At 35.0% G+C, this 20,850-nt stretch overlaps 1 protein-coding gene across 3 annotated transcripts in view; it reads right to left on the bottom strand.

The window, feature by feature from the left end:
- EPC1 (enhancer of polycomb homolog 1) overlaps positions 1-20,159 on the bottom strand; it is a 92,746-nt gene extending 72,587 nt beyond the window's left edge. For all 3 annotated transcript variants that reach the window (XM_073228967.1, XM_017655306.3, XM_017655310.3), the window contains exon 1: positions 19,876-20,159. Coding sequence is in view for 1 of the 3 variants with exons in the window: in XM_017655310.3 (XP_017510799.2) it covers positions 19,876-19,878 (3 nt within the window). In the remaining 2 variants the exon portion in view is untranslated. The remainder of the gene's footprint in view (positions 1-19,875) is intronic.
- Positions 20,160-20,850: the final 691 nt, after the last annotated feature.

Below are 20,850 nucleotides of genomic sequence, written 5' to 3'. Positions count from 1 at the left end.
TTGCTTAGTAATTAGCTGTTCTACTTTCTTTACTTTGGTTTTATTACCTCTGGTGACAGCTATTAAACCTTAGGAACACTTCCATCTATAGCAGTCCCTCCAAAATACACTGTAGAGATGGTTTGTGGGAGGTAAATTCTCTCAGCCTTTGCTTATCTGGAAATTGTTCAATCACTCCTTCAAATTTAAATGCTAATCTTGCTGGATAAAGAATCTTGGTTCCAGGCCCTTCTGTTTCATTCCTTTAAATACATCATGCCACTCCCTTCTGGCCTGTAAGGTTTCTGCTGAGATGTCTGATGTTAGCCTGATGGGCTTTCCTTTGTATGTGATCTTATTTCTGTCTCTGGCTGCTTTTAATAGTCTGTCCTTATCCTTGATCATTGCCATTTTAATTACTATATGTCTTAGTGTTGTTTTCTTTGGGTCCCTTGTGTTGGGGGATCTTTGGATCTCCATGGCCTGAGAGACTTTCTCCTTCTCCAAATTGGGGAAGTTTTCAGCAATTACCTCCTCAAAGACACTATCCCTTTCTCTCTCTTCTTCTTCTGGTATCCCTACAATGCGAATATTGTTCCGTTTGGATTGGTCACAAAGTTCTCTCAATATTCTTTCGTTCTTAGAGATCCTTTTTTCTCTCTGTGCCTCAGCTTCTTTGTATTCCTCTTCTCTAGTTTCTATTTCATTTGCTGTCTCCTCCACCATATCCAATCTGCTTTTAATACCCTCCATTGTGCTCTTCAATGATTGGATCTCTGACCAGAATTCATGCCTGAGTTCTTGAATATCTTTCCGTACCTCCATTAGCATGTTAATGATTTTTATTTTGAACTCCCTTTCAGGAAGAGTCATGAGGTCCATGTCATCTTTCTCAGGAGTTATATTAATTTTACTCTGAACCAGGTTCCTTTGGTGTTTCATATTTGTAAGTGCCTACTTTATAGGAACCTGCTGCTACTCTCCTAATAGTGGCTAGGAGTAACCAAAAGTGGCTGGTAGAGGCTGTGGGTCCCTGGGGATATGAAGACAGTGCAAGCTGCCCTTCAGGGCTTCATAGTGCATGCTACCAAAATCAATGCACCTTGAGCCCCACTTCCATCTGTATGTGTAACTGCTCTTTGTTTTGCCCATTAGAGAAAGTCAGATTTTTTTTTTAGCATGGTTGTCAAGGCCTCATAATTTTGCCTCACTCTTTCCAACATCATTTCTCATTACTGCCTAAGACAAGTTCTTTGCTCTGGCTGGTTAAGTCTCATTTCCAGCTTTAAAAATCGGTCTTTTCTGCTTCCAGTTTTTATTTATTCTTTCTCTTATTCTCCTGCTCCTGCTTCAGACTGACCATCTATTCCTATTTACAGAATGCTATCTCATAGGAATGTTTTGAGGATTAAATAAAAAAAAAAACCAATGTACAGCACTTAGAATCATCTCTGGCCCACAGTAAACATTCAATAGATTTAAACTATTGTTATGATCTTTCAAAATCCAACTCAAATATCACCTCTTCCATCAATCTTTGACAACTTAAATTATCTTGGTCCTCATTTCCCAACTTGAAGAGTAGATTGAGTGGTAAGGTGATTTCAAAGTAATTGTTCTTAAGCCTATACCAGTCTTTCTCATCTCTGACCTCCTATGCCTTCATCAGTAAGAATTAAAACTACCATTTACTGAACATCTACTGTGTACCATGCAATCCACAGGTACATCTTAAATGCATTGTCTCACTTAACTTTCATGGACATGTTTGCACACTGAAAGCAAAGAATCATGTAGATGGAATAACTTGAGGACTGTCTTCCTCTGAGGCAGGAAGGAAGGAGGGCAGGAATGGGCAGTCATCCAGTGAAGTTAAATTCTCTTTGATGGGACAGTAAGATAAACCAAAACATCATGATACCAGTTTTGGTACTGCATGTCCAGATTTTTCATTCCTTCAGCAAATATTTATTGGATGTTTTACTAAGAGCTAGGCAAAGCAGGTTGTACTGGAGAACAGTGATAAACAAGACACAATCCTTACTGCCTCACAGAGCTAATAAAGTACTACACTGCTTTGTATTTGACAAAATGTGGAATATATTTCTTTAAAATGTGTGAATGTACAATGATCTCAATATTAGAAAGTGATACAGTGCTATAACAAAGCATTGTGCAAAAGTACTAAATACTGAATACTTTTTCAGATAAAGTGATCATTTTTCTTAACTTTCTGCTTTTCATTTATACAGTAAGCTATATAAAGAAATGGCATCAAATAATTCTTCCAACATACCACTTAGAAAAATAAAAGTTGAAAACACTTCATGATATGGGTTTTCTCCCCAGTGATATGCTGGAAAATAAACATTACAATTGCTTTGCACTGTATTCAGTAGGGAGTCACAGAAACAATATCTGAACTACTTGATTTCTCTCCAGAGTTGATTAATGCATGGAATTCTGTATAGAATATTTAAGAACCATGTTTCACATGAAATACTCAGAATATATCCAGAAAGGTTATCTGTACCTTTAAACAATAAAGTGCAAATTATTAATCCTAACAAACTGTAGCAGGATAGACTCAAAGTTTTTCAGTTTAACTTTATCTCCAGTAAAAACTTTAACCAAAAGAAAAGAAAATGAAAAGAAAAAAAATACATGACTCAAAAAATATATGGGCCTGAGAATGAATTAGAATTAAAAAAAAACAATCCTCAAAATGTTTCTAACAATGTTAGGATTTTTTTAAAAAGATAATGAAATATGATACTCCTATTGTATAACATAAAATCCTAAATTTATAGAAAAGCCACTGTGAGGACAGGAAGAACTTTGCCAAAACTTAGACCTCCCCCCAAATAAAAAGGTGAATAGATAAGTTTAACTATTTTTAGGACTTGCCATCTTTAATCCCACGGTCCCATAAATCATCTGACCTCTTCCTCTGTAAGCAGTTGTAAGCAGTTGATGAGAGTTCTATAGCAACCTTTTAATGAGGATGCTACTAGATGCAGTTGGATGCATAGGTGGAAGTCATAAATAGAAAATCATTTGGAACTCAATAACAATTTAGTACTTAACAGAGGAATGTCACTCATTCCAACAATTAGTTTGCCAGAAGAACAAAAAGTCCATTTTAGAAAATAAGAAAAATCAAGAATTAAGTTGTATATATGCAACAACTTTTAGAAGTTTTATTTTAACTGGATTTTGTTAAATTGTTAACCTGTTTAATCCAATGACTGGTGTTGTTAGTTCAAGGTCATAAGGGGTGGAAGGGTAAAAATAAGGGCAAAGGGAGAGGAGAGGGAAAGAGGCAGGAGGAGTAACAGGGAAAGGCGGCCACTTTTATTTTAGGTGCCTTACAATCTGAGTGCATAAAACATTCTACTTGAGTGTTAGTTCACCCAGCCACACATAATCAAAGCAGCATGGTGTAAATGGTATGAGGTTGGTGAAGGGATGAAACTTTAGAGGAACAAGGGAAAAAACTGTCAATGAAGTAGACATTTATGCTGGGAGGTTTCAGTCAAATTTAGTAATGGGTCATGAGCAAAAAAGGATTGACAGGAAAGAGGCATTCGAGACAGAATTTTGTGAATTCCCATTTGATTCTATGACCCAAGAAAGGAAATTATTTCTATTTTCCTTCTGAAACCGGGGGCAAAGAATTATCTTTTTTTGTTACCTAATAAGTTCATATTAATGAAATAAAAAGTTTTACTGTCACTATATTTATTCTTTATGATACTTGAGTAATGTGTTAATTTCTCAGATAAGCACTCTGAACCCAGTTCCTCCCCTCTTCCAGAGTAGGAAAGGGAAAGTGAGTGATTTCCAACCCAAGGAGTGTGATTATAGGTGTGAAGACTGATTCATGGAGTGAGAAGGGAAGGGCATGGAGAACGGAGCCCCAGGGAACACCAACACCTAGGAGATGGAGAACAGCCAGGAAAAGAACAGAGGAAGAGAACCGTCTGGGAGAAGTCAGGTGAAATCAGTATTTAAGGAGATAATGAGGAACCAAGAAGAATGAAGAGGTCACTGGGGAGCACAACAAGCACACTTTCTATGCAGAAAGCACAGTGAGTTGAGACAATGAATTGGAGGAGTCAGGCTGAGTGGGGCCTGAAGCATGTTCATTAATCACTTACCAGGCAAGCTGAAAGCCAAGGAGAATTTTGAAATGCTTTCCCAGTGCCCGCCTTTGAAACTTTTCTTGGCATTTGCTCACAAGAGTGAGGGCACCTTGAGACCAAAGTGAGCTTAGCTTCAGGACACAGCCAGGAGCACAGAGGAGTTAACCTCATGGACATTAGAAGGGAATACAGGGCAACATTTCATGAGTCCTCACAAAATCCTGGGTATGGAGGAAGTAAAACATGTGTTCCCTCTTTAAAGTTGCAGACAGGTAAACCAAAGACCAGCCCAACTTGTTTTAAGTGAGTTACTGACAAGTGTATAAGCCACATCCAAATCTTCAGATTTCTTCTGAGTTAGGTTTTCTGAACGCTAGACTAAAGCCAAAATGCAACACAAGCACAAATATTTGGATATCTGTTTTGGTTTTAACTGACTTATTCATAATCAAGTTAACATTTTGGTGTTTTTATTTCTTCCAACTTCTCTGGATTTGTTTTTCATTTGCTTGTTTTATAATATTGGGCTGAGTCTGTATCTTGTTTTGTGGTCCTAATTCCTCACATAGAGAATGTTCCCACTTATTAAATATTCTTAAAAGATTATTTTTTGATGAGATACTCATACTATATATATATATATATGTATATATATATATATACATATATATAATAACTTACTTAAGCATCACTCTCTTAAGGGACATGTAACACATACAGGTGTACCTTGGAGATACTGTGGGTTGGTTCCAGACTACCACAATAAAGCAAGTATCTCAGTAAAGCAAGTCACGTGAACTTTTTGGCTTCCCAGTGCATATAGAAGTTATGTTTATCCTATACTGTAGTCTGTTGAGTGTGCAATAGTGTTATATCTAAAAAGAAAATGTGCATAGCTTAATTAATAATACTTTATTATTAAAAAATGCTATAACCATCATTTGAGCTTTCAGATGCCATTAAGAAAATTCATGATTCATGGGAAGAGGCCCAAATATCAACATTTAGAGGAATTTGGAAGTTGATTCCTGCCATCATGGATGACGTTTAGGGGTTCAAGACTTCAGTGGAGTTAGTAACTGCAGAGGTGGTAGAAAAAGCAAGAGAACTAGAATTATAAGTGGAGCCTGAAGCTGTGACTACATTACTCTCATGATCAAATGAACATGTGAGTTCTTCCTATGGATGAGTGAATAAAGTGGTTACTTGAGACAGAATCTACTCACAGTGAAGACTCTGGGAGGATTGTTGAAATGACAACGAAGGAATTTAGAATATTCCATAAATTTATTTGATAAAGCAGCAGCAGGATTTCAGAGGATTGGCTCCAAATTTGAAAGAAGTTCCACTGAGGTAAAATGCTATCCAACAGAAGCATTGCCTGCTACAGAGAAATTGTGAAATGGAGAGTCAACGGATGCAGCAAACTCCACCGTTCTTATTTTAGAAATTGTCATAGCCACCCCAGCCTTCATCATCCACTGCCTTGATCAGTCAGCAGCCATCATCACAAAGGCAAGCCTCTCTCCACCAGCAACAAGATTATGACTCGCTGAAAGCTCAGATGATGGTTAGAATTTTTAAGCAATAAAGCATTTTTAAATTAAGGCATGCACATTGTCTTTTCAGATATAATGCTACTGCACACTTAATAAGCTACAGTATAGTGTAAATGTAACTTTTATATGCACTGGAAAACCAAAAAATTGACTGGACTCGATTTACTGAGATACTGACTACTGCAGTGGTCTCAAGCCAAACTGGCAGTATGTCCAATATGAGGTATATCTGTATAGGCCCAGACAAGTCCTGCAGGCTCACATTATATAGGCCCAGAAAAGTCCTGCAGAGAAGAAATCTGTGTACTGATGTTTACCACAGTACTTTCCAATGCAACCCCTTACCATGTACTATCAATTATTACCTGTAATTCTGTAAGTGCATACTTTGGGAAATTCTAATCTAGGCAATTCAAGGAAATAGAAGTTTTCCTGATCAATTTATCCATTTAATTAGAAAGTCTGATGTGAACTTTGAAAAAGCATAAAGATCTTATAAATGTAAAGTTTTATATTACCACTTAAGATTTTTATCTTGCTAAAAACAATCTAAAATAAGACACTTCAATATAAAACTGGACAGAATTCTAACAGGCACTAGAATTGAGCAGATTGCTGTTCTTTGGCAATATCAAATTAACTAAAATGTTTAGCTACATTTCTTTCCCAGTTTCTCTACTAAAAAGAACATGTTGAACTTTGATTCCGAGGTTTTTTAGTCTAACTTAAGCCCTTGGAGCTGCAGTTTTTCCATCCCTAAAATAGGAATTATAACAGAATTTTTCACCTAGGCTATTACATTATTTCAATGAAACAATTCATGCAAGAAGTTTATCATTGACCTGACATAAGCTCATGATCAATAAACATGAGCTACTTTTTAAGGATATTTTTATTCTATTTCTTTCAGTAGATCACTTTACTTTTCTGAGCTTTATTTTTATATCTCAATATAAAACAAATAATTGATTGTAAAAGCTTCAAAACTCTTAGGTAAGGGAACAAAAAAACTAAGAAATCCTCAAATGAAACCAAAGACCAACAGGATATATACATATAAAACTAATTTATATAAAATACTACACTCATCTTCTAAAATCTTTTTGTTTGCTTCTATTTGGTGGTTTTGTACCTCCCTGTGTTTAAATCTACAAGGAACTCTGCTGCACCTTTCCCCTCTGTTGCCAGATGATTCATCCAGTGGTTTGCCCAGGACTGCTCTATCTCCAAATCTGGTTGAGCAAGCTCCCTGGGGGTCAGGGTCTCTGCACATGTTGATACTATTTCCCTCTGGGTGAGTACTTTGTGTAAAAAGTCAAATGATTAAGTAACATTTTGCATTCAAAGTAGCAATACAGTGCAGTGAGACATAACATCATTTAATGAAAGGAACAGAGGCTTCCATGTTTTAAGATTTGCATGTTAATCTCCTATGTACCATTTGCCAGCAGTATGACCCAATAGAAATCATTTTGTCTCTGAGCCTTAAATATCTCACATGCTTGGTCTAAAGAATATTTGTTCTGCCTCTTAGGCCATTATAAAGAACAACTGAGATAATACTGTAAAAAATCTTTGACAAAGTGCTATACAAACGTAAAGAAGAATATATTATTTCAATTTTATCATCCTGGTTAGGAAGGGCATGCTATATACATGCCCCCAAATAACAGAAAGTCTATGACCTGTTCAAATGCACTTGATTCACAGATATAATTGCTAGACTGGGGCCCTTAGGACATTGCCTTAAATAGAAAAACTTTTAGACAACACCAAAAATTCACCCATTTTATTTTATTTTTCAGTGGTCTTTTTTTTTCACCCCTTTCAATTCATCTTGCCCTTTTTTCTTCAGTTATTCTAGAGAGTGTCTAGCACAATATCAAAGTTTAGGAAATCTGTGATAAGTTTGAATTATTTTGAGATAAATGTACCTATACCATAATTTTTATAATTATAGATTTTTATAATTTTAATACAATTTTCTCAACATTTTCTTTTATCATTACCTTGTCTAGAACAGAAAATCAGTAAGTTTTCTTCCTGAATTTTTTCTGCATACTAATTTCCCTCATTTAAAAAGTAGTTTCTAGTAGATGATACACAGCAACTTTAAAAAAGCAAATTGCTGAAAGATAGAGTGTGATGTAGTGGTTAAAATCACCAGTTCCAGAGTCAGATGCGATTTGGCAGTGAACTCAACTTTGCTCTTTCCTAGCTCTGTAAACTTAAATAAAATTCTTAAGTTCTTCAGCTTCCTCCTCTATAACACGGAGATAATGCAAACCTCCAAGTGTTGTTTGAAACAGATCCATGTAACCAGATTTACCGAGTTCTTACTTTGGGTCAAGTGCTTTACATGCTTTATCTCATTTCATCCCTACAAAATCTTACAAGATAGCTTCATTGCCTGTCATTATAGTGAGATTTCACTAAGTATTAAATATTATTTCACAAAAAAAGCTGAGCATTTTTCTAAAAGAAGGATTATTAAGCAAGAGTTTCCAGTGTAGGGTAGAAAAGTGGTTGCCCCTGTATAGTCTGAACAAGGTCCTAATTACTTTTATTTTAACATAAATGCTAACCCAGGTTTACACTAGCGGTTCAGACCTTCTTTCCCTTGAACAAAAACACTTGAAAATCCAAACCTTAAAAAGAAAGAAATGAATAAAAAATTGTTCCTTCTTAAATAATTGTTCAAACCCTATTCTTCCTCCTTCCATTCCACAAAAATGCTAGCACATACATATATATATATATATATATATATATATATATATATATATATATATATATATATACACACACATACATGCTTCCTTACCAATTTCAGGCTTGTAGGGGACACTGTTGTGTGTCTCTCTAGTATCTATCTGATTGCCCTTCCTCCATCCTAACAGAACTCTCTTTGCCTTTATTTTCTTGGGTTGTTCCATACTCTGTTCTTTTTCAAATAAGTGTACTTGAAAAATAACAGTTCTTCAGGATTAATTTTGAACTATAATCTGTATAATGGTCTTTCTTAAAATTCTTTTCTGAATTATCAATGGAAATAAAAAACAATTTTAAGTATAGAAAAGAGTCTAATTTTATAATGGTATTGTGGTATTGCCTCCATCAGGTGGGTTTTTAAGACAGTTTTTAAACAGCAAATTACTTTTTAAGCTATGCTACATTTTTGTAATTGAGTCATCAATGAATTAATAAATAACCCATGCTTGGCTATCTCACCTATATTAAATAGTTATTTATGAGCATTTTGTTTTAAAAGATGTAGTTTCCAATCCAGTTCTGCCACCAACTACCCATATGATCTTGATCTTTATCTCCTTGTGCCTCAGGATCCTCAATGTTGGAAAGAAAAACTAAGACTTGATGAACCCCCCAACTCTTCTAACTCTCAAATTTTATGATTATCTCTTCATTTCTATAGTTGGTAGAAAATGGGGATTACATGAAAACTTTTAAATGTAAAAAGCTTAGAAAATATTTAAATTTGAGATAATATGATTTCTATAGTTGCAATGCCTTTAGTACTTCCTGACTATATATTTACATATTATAGAAAGCCCTTAAGAAGAGTATAAGAGCAAATAAAGTTCTGGAAGATATGCCACAGGGAGAGTAATTTCTCTGAATGGGTCACAGATATATGCTCTATTAGTTGATAATTAGTAACACTTGAGGCTTAAACAAAAGATTCTTCTAGGATGCTTAGTAGAAGTGGCTTTGCCATAAGTGGTCAAATGTGATCTGAGAAATCCATGTTACCTATAAATATATATATATATCAATAAAATTGGACAATAAAGTTTCAGAATTAATATGAAAAGAAGGATACACATTTCAAAATAAAAACTGAAATAGAAATAATCAAAATAATTAAGCCTTAGTAATAAAAGATCTGCAGTTAGTCTGATATTCTCACTGCAAGAGTGCAGGGAATTTCTGTATAATGAAATAATTAACAAAATAGCATTGTTCGGGCACCAAGAAAACTACGTAACAGCAGCAACAAGAATAGTAACAATTTACCTCTTTTTGAAAAGTATGAAGAAATTATGAAGAATACATTTAAATCTCACCACAGAAAACCAGATTATGTTTCATAGACTAATAAATTTTCATAACGTTTCATTTATTGGGCCCCATCTCCTTGCAAACATTGTATTATGATCCATGAGAAATACAAAAGACCAAGATGTTACTGCTTTTAGTGAACACAGTTCCTGTAAAAACTAACAGGGTATGTCCTGTGTGTATATCCTGATATACCTTGGTTTGAAATAATTTGATATCTTCATGTTCTCAGACTTACAAATGACTGAAAGAAAATATGCAGGAAATATTACATAAATTTACCAAGTAATTTCTCTCTTTTCATGATATTTAACTTTCAGAGAAAGTATCTTAAAGCAAAAGCTTACTCATCATTTCAGATTTTTCTTAGTGACATTGGAAATCAATATTCAACAATCCTGCAATAGTCTGCCATCAATTTATGTGGTTATTTAAAGTGCCAAGTATCAAGTATTATGTCAATACATGGAAAAGAAGCAAAACAAGGGAAAATAAGGCAGAACGAGGGAATGAAAGTGAACTGAGTATGGAAGGACATGGTCTGTCTGATCTGGTCTCTCCATAATTTACTCTCCCCATCAAAGTGAGTGTGAAGAGCAACACACACAGGGATCTCAACCATATAAAACACGTATGATGGACAGTGAGAGACTCGTGAAGGAAGAGGGAACGTTTCTCCTTAAGTGTGCAGTGTATGAATCACTATGATCTAGTTTTCCTCATATACTTGAGAAAGATCCTTTGGTGGGTGTAACGTAGCATTCACAATGGCCAATTCCAATGCTGAAAGAAATCTACATGGAAACTTCCAATATGCCACTCTTAACATTACTAACCATCCAAATTTTAAAAAGGTTAGTAAGAGGTGAATTTCATCAGAAAAGTCATTTAAAAGTCCAAAGTTTCATAATCATACAAACCATGTATTTAAAATTTAAAATTCCATACATTTAGTATGCAGAATAGAATGTATATTAAAATTCCTATTCATTATTTAACTAAAATTTTATTTTTAATAGTTTTCCCACTCCCTTACTAGTTCTTTAAACATAATGTAGCCAAACCAGCATAGTTCAAAGAAGAAATGAAAAATCTCTAAGAGTCATAAAAAGGTTTTCAAACTGAAAACCAATTGTTTTCCACTGGAAATTTATACATTTTCAAGTGTCAAGTGAGTTCCTACTCATTTGAAAGTAAATAATATATACACTTGTCTATTTCTATGCTTTCAAACAGCAATGTCTTTCTGTCATTAGCCAGCCTGTTATTTTTCTTCTTTTCTCTTTTAATTTCTATTCTATTCTATTTCTATTTTTTGAGAAAAGAATACTGTTATTATTAATATAAGAAGTCTTATAGGTGTAAACTCATAATTGTCAAGAAATAATACAGAAGCAAATCTGTGCATTCTTTTCAACTTTAAAGTTCCCTCATGCTGCCCCCTGCTGCCCAGTGTCCACACAGACTGAAAATTGTCCCAGACTTTCAACATTTTCTATTTTTTACTTCCCCCATCAAAACTTAACTTGGCCAGTGATCCACACCATTGTAGTTTTCGTCTAATGGGTAAACAAGTTAACATAAGAAAAAGACAGTTCCCTCCTATTTATCCCATCCCCATTTTTGGCCAGTTAAAGAGCATTTGAATGGATGTCCTGTGAGCAATGACTGACATCCAGATTCCCTAGTTTGGGATCTAAATCCTGTGCCAGTTCCAAGCTAACACCAGGGATCGAGCTCTCCCAGACTCTAAGCTTCCTCTGTACCCATACTGGATTGGTAGCTGGTACTTCCAAGCACCAAGTGCTTTGCCTCCTTGCCCATCTTCACACTGCTTTCTGTACCTGCCATGTCTTCTCTCAGTTCCTACATGCTGAAAGCCTACGGGTCTTCCAAGGCTCTGGTCAAAACTACCTTCATCCTGAAGTTTGCTCCAGTTCCCAAATACTTCTCTTCCGTTCTCTCTTTAATCCTTAAAAGGCTTAGCACAATGTTGTTTTTAATGTAGTAGAGGCTCAATAAAGATTTATTTAGTGAGTAGAAAGCAGATAACAAAGAAACCTTAATTTTTGAAAGGGCCACCCGACTGGCTGACTTTATTAATAGAGTACCTGGAGAAGATAAATGGGGGCCTCCTAATACTGCAACATCGTTACACCTGAATGGGTGATCATTTAAAATTCCTATCACACTGTGCAAGGCCTATTTTGGTCCCTAAAGTCAGGGGTGTCTATGAAAAATGAACTTATGAATTAATGCTATAAATTAAACCAAATTTTAAAGGACCATGATTTCTAAAATCTGTTAAGATTTATGAAAGTGGTAAGACTTGTAAACTAAATCTAAAAACCTAAAGATGAACTAACGTGGGATATTTAAAAAGTTTGATAGTAATTTTTAAAACTCAAATTGAGTTCAGATTCACTCAGGACATCAAGCACCATAACTAAAGAGCATTTTATTAGTGTTTTTATTCCAGCTAAAGTTGGTGTTCATTAAGCAGACAATTTAATGTTTCACCCCACAGAACTGGTTTGACTATCCAATTATTCTTATTTCAGTGTGAGATGGAGTTCATAGGAGATAGACTGTAGCTTTTGAAATATTGAGATGAGATGTAGCAACACTAACCTTGCCTTTCGAATTTTTGGTTTCATGGTTTACTTCAACAGTGTGAGTGAGCAGTTCTCAACCCCTACTGCATAGAATCCTGTGGACAGCTTTTGGAAAATACTTATGCCCCAATCTCATCCTAGACCAACTAGAATCTCTGGTGATGTGGTGCAGGCGTTTTGTTTGTAAGTTTCTGGCTGATTATAAGAATAGTCAGAGTTGAGAACCAGTAGTGCAGCAGTGTGGCCCTACCATGGTCTGAGGCAGTTCATGGCAATTACTATAGACTGAAGGTTTATATCCCCCCTCCCCCCATTCATATATTGAAATCCTAACCCCCAATTTGATGGTATTTGGAGGTGGGGCCTTTGGGTGGTGAGGTCATGAGGGTAGAGCCTCCATGAATAGGATTAGTGCCCTTATGAAAGAGACCCCAGAGGGCACCCTCACCCCTTTCACCATGTGAGGACACAGCGAGAGGACAGCCATCTATGAACAAGGAAGGGGACCCTCACCAGACACCAAATCTGCCAGTACCTTGATCTGTTTCTGGCTTCCAGAACTGTAAGAAATAAATTTCTGTTGTTTATAGGCCACCCAGTCTATGGTATTCTGTTACAGCAGCCTGAACAGACTAAGACACAAATGTTCCATAAATCTTTTGTCCAATACAGCAGCCGTAGCCAGGTGTAGCTACTGAATTTTTAACTTTAATTAATTCAAACTTAAATTTACATAGTCATCTGGCTAGTGACCACTGTACCGGACAGCACAGTTCTGGCAGTTTTAGGCCATTTTTAATGATCTGAGTATTATTATGTAGGTGCCCAATGACTTTTTGATATTGGACCACATCAGTCCAAACTTAGTACTCTTGCCTCTTTGGGGTACATCATATTAGCTTCTTGACAAGGCCTTTAGGGGTATGGAAGAGTAGCTCAAAGCTTATAGAGGCTTCTGGGAATGTTAAGGACATCTATGTTGGCCATTTGTTTCTTGAGCTTTACACTTTAATGAAAAGCAAAAGCCTTCAGAACTTAAGTCTTAAAGCAATGAAGCAATTAAACTCTCCAAAAAGATTCCCTTTGCTCCTCGGCACATTATAGTGTTTTTCAACTGGAGGTTGTGACTTCTGTCTTGGAGGATGGAGCTTTTCCAGTGGATTGGGGCAGTGGCCTGAGTTTCAGAGCTAAATATAGGTCATTGGCATGGCAGCCTCTCTTTCTCAGTCTCATCAAAATGATGTCCATTAGTGAGTGTGGGACATTAGTAATTGGTGGGGTAAAATCTTAAGAAAAACCAGCAAAATGTCACAGTACAAAAGTTTTTCAGATGTAACTTACTATTAAGTACAACTAAGTCCTATTTTTACCTGTTTTTAAAAATAATTTGTAGTTATACATTGCTGTTTTTTTTTTTTAATTTAAACACACACACATTGTTGGCAAATCTCAAATGTGATATTCATGCTGAGGCATAAGAAAAATCCTTTAAGTCACTGCTCAACTCTCACTTTTCAATGAGGCCCTTCTGACCTCCCTACATAATATTTCAATATGTATTTACTCATGTATTTGTCAAATATTAAGTGACATCCTTTAAAGTTTGGCACATTTCAAAGCCAGAATATTTATCATGGCAGGTACCATCTGATTCTCTAGAGCAATGTCCTAAAGGGTGGTTCTTAGACCAGCATCATCAACATCAACTGGAAGCTTGCTGGAAATACAACTTCTCAGGCTCTACCCAAGACCAGCTGAACCAGGAACCCTAGGTATGAGACCCAGTAATTTGCATTTTAGGTGATTCTGGTTTATGCTGCTTGAGATCCACTGATTTAGAGTACAATGACTCCCCTGAAGTGTCCCAGAGGGGTCAACTTTCATACATCCTAAAGTAAGAACATTTTATATATAAAATTGACCTTGTAAATTGTAAATCATGAATTTACCCATTTCAACAGAGCCTCACTCAATCTCTGGGCCTTTATTTCCCTATAAAAAATTCAACTTCTGAAATAATTTCACAAAATATTCCTGTAGATATGAGATGCAGTGCAAGTGTGCTTTCAGAAATTCTACAGATTTCAGATATATACAACTGATAATTCAGTGGGCAATTACTCCTTTTATGAAAAGATTATTCAATTTATAAAATAATTCACTAGAGGATTCATTTAAACATATCATACAGTGCATTTAAAATAAAACATACATTTAAAAAATATTAATGTGACAGTGTAGAAAACTAAGTTCAAAGGCTCTGATTACAGACTTCTCAGTTCAAACTCCAGCTTTTTCATTTACTGTGTAACCTTGGCCAAACCTCTCTAAGCCTCAGTTTTCTCATCTGTAAAATGGGTGTAATAATTGTCCTATCTCCAAAGTTTGTGTGAGGACTTCAGGAGATAGTAAAGGTAGCATTTAGCCTGGAAGCTGAAACACAGAAAGCTCTAATTAAATGTTTGTTTTTAGTTTTTAAAACAACAGCCTCATCTGTGACCAGCCTGGTCTCTACAAAAAGAGCTAATCATATTTTATCACTCAATAATGTTTATACAAAGCAGTTAAAGTTTATACAAAACAAACAGGAACTAACCATATTGAGCACTGGATACTGTACAGGTGTTCACCCTTCCAAGACCTCTTCCCTAGCCAAACCAAACAGTAATTTCAATCTCCTTTTCAGTGACCAGTTTACTAGTATGAGCATGTCCTACAAGCTAGCCAATGAGCTGTAAGAAGCAGTGTGCTATAAGACCTTGGGAAATAATTTCTTCCCTTATAAAAAGATGCATAAGAGCAACTCTCCTCCCTTTGGAAAGTTTATCATCAGAATATGATGCTTGTAGCTGCAGCAGCCATCTTGTGACTATGAGGAATGACATGGCTGACATTAAAGCAAAGTGAAAGAATGGAACCTACTAAGAAACTTGGTAACACTGTTGAGTTATTGAACCAAACTTAAAACTAGCTTTCCTCCTCATCACTAATTTACTTGTAATAATAAATGTTATTTTTTAATGCCACTATTAGTAGGGTTCTATGTTAATATGAAAGCAAACTAAATGACATAATCTTGCTAGTATGGATTAATTGGCTCTATGACAATAATTTGGTGACTATTCTTAAGGTCATCTTAAACCACGCAGAGAATCCTTAATGAATAGTTCCTTCTCCCCCAATGTATCTGTATATAACAGCAGTCTTACTTTCCCACTCCACTGCTGATATTCTTAGCTTATTAACCATTAGTTAAATGTAATTATATTTCATAAATTAAACTATTTATTTTATTTTAAAAATTATATACATATCATTACAGTACTATAGATTTTAAAATAAAAATGTTAATTCTGATATAATCCTTTAACACTATTATTGTATTTTATTTCCCAGCTTCATTTCACAATTCACATTGACTGTTTCATGACAATGTGAGCAAATTGCACAAAATATGAGGCCTTCTACATTTTAAAAAAGCTTTTACTACATGAACTGTACAAGAACACACCCGAAATACTACCAGAGTGATCCTCATCATCTCACTTCTCAAACAAATAAGCTCATGTTTTATTTCTCACTTTTCATTAGGAAACCATCTATTTATATGGCATCTACTTAGGCTATATCTAAAATCTTAGGGCTGTTTTCTCCTCAGTGTGTAAATATTTTGTACCCAAATAATGGTCCTTCAATAGAAGGCCAGTTGGTACATCCTATGTAATATTTAAATTTCAAAAAATTTTTACTCCAGAAATCTTATTTGGCCTTTATTCCCTTTATTCCTCCTACAGCTAAGACCTTAGATTTAAAGTATTTTTAAAACTCTGAAACATATTGGACTATAAACTCCACGAGAACAGGTATCCTTGCCTCTTTCTCTTAATATTTCACCCTATCATCTTAGCATAATAGCTCATAGTAGATAGGAGGAAAATCTGCAACAAGCAAATCCCCAAATAAAAATAAATGCTAGACAAATCAATATAACGTATTCTGCCTTTATCTTTTTCATAAAGAAATAATTATCTTTACTTTCCCTTTAGATTCCACATTGAGAATCTTTTTGGAAAGATAAAAAACAGTCACAGTACAACACCCATTTTGTCTGTTATTTTCCCCTTCCTTTGCAAAACCATGCTGGGGACAGTAGTGAATCTGTATAGTCTTATGGAAAGTAATGGTGTGTTCAAGAAATAAGGGTGAATATGCACAAGAGTGGGTGGAATTAGAAACATACAATTTCAGGTTTGTATTGAACTTGGTTTCCAGAGGGCAAAAATTTTAACTATTTTTCCTTCTAAAAAAGTTCATTCCAAGGTAGATTGGACCTGGCTAATATTTTTGGCCTTTTACATTAGGTCATCTTAGTATCTCTGTAAATGTTTCTTCCCTTTGTTATCTCCTCTTTCCTAATGCGTTTGGCTAACCTGAAAATTTCCTCAATCTTTGGCAATACTAATGAATATTAGTTAATATATGAGGGAGTTATATTGGTTCACTACATTAAGTCTTAAATTGTAGTTTCTTTCTGTTATTGACCAAGCTCCACAATTTCAAGAATTTCAAGTTCATTTTTCTGATGCTTTTTGTTTAGAATGGGATTTTCAGATTCTTCTATGTCTTTGGCATCATTTGTTTCTTCTTTCTGCAACCTGTTTTTTTTTTTTTTTTGGCTATTTCATTACTCATTGACCCTCCATCAGAGGGATGGGTAAGGTGAAAAACATGCTGTTTTAATATAGTCAGTTTTGCTACTTGCTACCATCTCTGATGAAATGGTGTGCAAGAAAGAAAAAAGTGTGTAATTGTTGACTAAAATGACATTTCAGGAATTTTTTAAAATAATTTTTTATTGTTCATGATCTAATAACTATTATTATGGAAAAATGAGTTCCCTATATACTACATTTAATAAATAAAGATCTTTTTTAATGATAAAAATATAGTTTATTGTAATATAGTTATAATCACATCAAAGTCATGAACTAAATGTCTACAAAAATGTTGTCAGTTTCAAAAAGAATTAACATCCCTTTAGAGCTAAAATGAAGCACAAGGTGGATTTAAAAATGGAGAATAATATAAAATAATGAATTGTTTCTGCCTCATAGATTTAAACCTCCTTACTTAATAGTAATGTAAGAGGCACTTATGGAAAAATACCTTTAACATAAATATCTGTGGATGATTTTAGAAAGTAAAGATTTAACTAATGGTTACTTCATAATCAATGATGTAATAGTCAATGATGTAGGAGAACAAAGAGCATTGCATAGCTACATATGGACTTCATAGCATCAGTTTGTTCTCAAAAGGGTGGCTACATTATATAAACATTTTTCATTTTCACACAAAAAAAAGAAAAATAACACCAGCTGAGTAACAGAATATTTTAGCAATAAACATATTGGGAAGTATATTTTATTCAGTAGATCAACTTCAGAGAACTAAACTCTTCAGCATAGCCAAGAGGGCTAGATAATATATTTATACTTGCAGTATTTCATTCTATAAATAATCTATAATGTTAAAGTCAGTCTTATTTGCGGCACTTACATTTTATATAGAGGTAAAAGTGAGCATTTTCAGATTTTTACAGCACAGTATGAACAAAATATAGACGTAATACATAATTATTTTTGAAGTTTAAGGAAAGAGTCTTACACAGATAAATTGGAAGGGCAGAAAAATCAGAAATACTATTCCTGGTCATTTTACGCATTCTTTTACTTCAGAATTTTAAATGATTAGTGAAATGGGCATTTACATATTTCAAGGGGAATAAAAACAGTAACTCCAGAAATTTTTACTCTCTCAAGGAATCATCTATTCAATCATATGGAAAGGTGGTCTATGATACTATTTCAGTTGTTTTATCATTATTTGGCAAAATAATATGTTTTTAGGTACAATTACTTATTCTTTCCACTTTGTTTTTGAATGAAGAACATACCTGCTAAAATGTTTACAGAGACCAGTAAAACCTATGTCATATTATTATACACATTTTTGTTCTTGGGAATCTTTGGGCCTAAATGCCATATTCTCTAATCAGGTAACTCTCAAAAAGAACAAAGATGGAAAATATTCATCTTGCATTTAGATAGGTGAGTAAAAATACGTTTAAAGTTCAAAGCAGTTGTATACGTATTCGTAAAAGAAATCTTATTCCAAAATATTTGCTCTTTTTAAAGCAAAGATATACATAAATTCAACTGAAGTATCATTTCAAAACAAAACATAATTTAGGCATTGTTTGATACCAAACTACTGGAAAATTCCCAAGAGAAACTTAGAGTATTTAAGAAATCCCTAGGTTCACAATAAAATTCAACTTTTACCAATGTTCAGTGAACTAAAACTCAAAGGTTGTGTTCAGTTGAAAAGACATTAACATGTATGATATGGTAATATAGGGAAAACGCAAAATGTTGCTGAGAAAGGAGAGGGGAAACCGACAGCTTATTATTGAATTCTGATCTAGAGATAATCAGATCAGATCCAACACAACTGCAAAACTGCATGCTTGTCCCTGTTGCTCCCTGGACTGGTTGTGACGACATGTCTGCTCACCCACAGTTCACAGTTCACAGAAAACATTTAAATAATACAACCGAATAATTCCTCTAACCAAACTGAACTTTAAGGAAACAAGGGTAAGATAATAGATCAAATCTTGCCCCACCTCTTTTTTTTCCTCCTTTTTTCTTTTAGCGAAACTGACAAATTGTTGGGGAGCACTACAGCGCCACCAACACAGATCAATGCAAAACAAAAAAGATCTCCCACCGTGTGCAAAAAGGAAAAAAAATTAGAAAAATGCCAAAAATTACAAAATGTCTCCCAAATGTACCTTTTTGGAGAAAAACAAGGTTGCTCTGAAAAGATTATCTAGTGAAGAGCTTCCAAGAATTAATATTATGGAATGCAAGTTTACATCTGATCAGCAAATAAAAGATCCACTATTTAGTAACAGCCATAACTTAATATAAACCCGGCTATGTCAATCTCCACCTTTATTAAACCAAGGGCAGCTTTCCTGTAGTTTGTAGCCAAGTAATCCATCAAGAAAATCACAATAGGCCTACTTAAAAAAAGCAGCAACAAAACTACATCCATAGTTTGCCTGCTGATAATTTAGGTCCTGGACAAATTAGGTAATACATAATTTTTATAAAGAGGATATGCACATATTTGGCATTACCAACATTGCTGGCACAAAACAAGTCCATCTTGAAATAGCTGAGTTCCCCCGTAGTTCACAGTAATTAAAGTATCATTTACATTATAAATATCTAGCTTTAATAATGAAAGAAACCAATTTCTTCTTTTGGTAAAAATTAACCAGACAAGATTAGGTGGAATGTGCAGAGATCAAAGCTAAAGAAAAATACAAAGATTTGGTTTGTTAGAAGAAACACAAAGACAATCCTTTTCACCTGGAGGGCTCCTAGACAGATTTGACGACATAAATATTTAAAATCATAAACTTACCATTAGTGTAGGCAAAGAAGAAGCCAGTTTTTGAAAAATAATTGTAACAATATAGGCTGGATACTTGTGTCCCTAGAAACAACAGCCTCCAGGCAGCATATGGATCTTCAAACATTTTAAAAATATTTGGGAAATAGAAAGTGAGACTTTCTTCCATGATCGGCGGCTGAAATGGGGTGGCTTCCCTCAGGATCTGTGGGCGTTTGGGAAAAATCAGAGAAATATCCACGGAAGATTAAAAGCAGAGGAGGCAACGGCAGCCAGCCGACTCCGGGGTTAACAACTTTGCGATGGCAAGCAGGCGCGCTCTGATTGGCCGGCAGGGCAGTGTCCCTACAGTCTGCACTATCCCCGGCCCCCGCCTCCTGCAGCTCGGAAAAGAATGCTGTGTGTGTGCCATTTTACACTGGCTTTTAAAAGCACAGCCACCCGAATGACAAAAGTCTAAGCCCGCTATTAAGTGACCCTGCAAAACAATAGCACCCACGACTGCCAGTTAGCTTAGGAAAATGCCCTTTAAACGTCTTAAGGAACACTCATTTCTTGTATGTGGGTTTTTACAGAATATAATGCTTTTCTTAAGCAATCACTTCACAAACGTCGATATAAAACTGAGATACAAACATGGCCGTTTGAAAACTATTTCCATCAAAGTGTTTTTGATTTGACATCATTAGCTACCTAAAGATTGAAGCCATTCATCCTTGAACAGAATTTACGAGTCCTGCAGCTCGGAGAGCTTAGATTTCTTTACAAATAGAATTTGTTAGCCATAGGAGCTACCATTTGTGCAAAGAATAAAAATGAAATGATTTTAGTGGTTAGGTTAAAAACAGGCATACTTTTTTTTCTTCTTAAAAATTCTGTTTCAAAATCCTTTTCCAGCAAACAGAATTCTAACCACTCTGCCTTACAAACAAAATGGCTGTGGTACTGAGTTTTTCTGGATCCTCCCACTGTGCCTCCTCCTGGCCT

Source organism: Manis javanica, chromosome 2, assembly GCF_040802235.1.
Source record: "Manis javanica isolate MJ-LG chromosome 2, MJ_LKY, whole genome shotgun sequence".
NCBI classification, from domain to species: Eukaryota; Metazoa; Chordata; class Mammalia; order Pholidota; family Manidae; genus Manis; species Manis javanica.
Note: the sequence above shows the minus strand (reverse complement) of the source record. Positions and strands in the feature narration are given on the sequence as shown.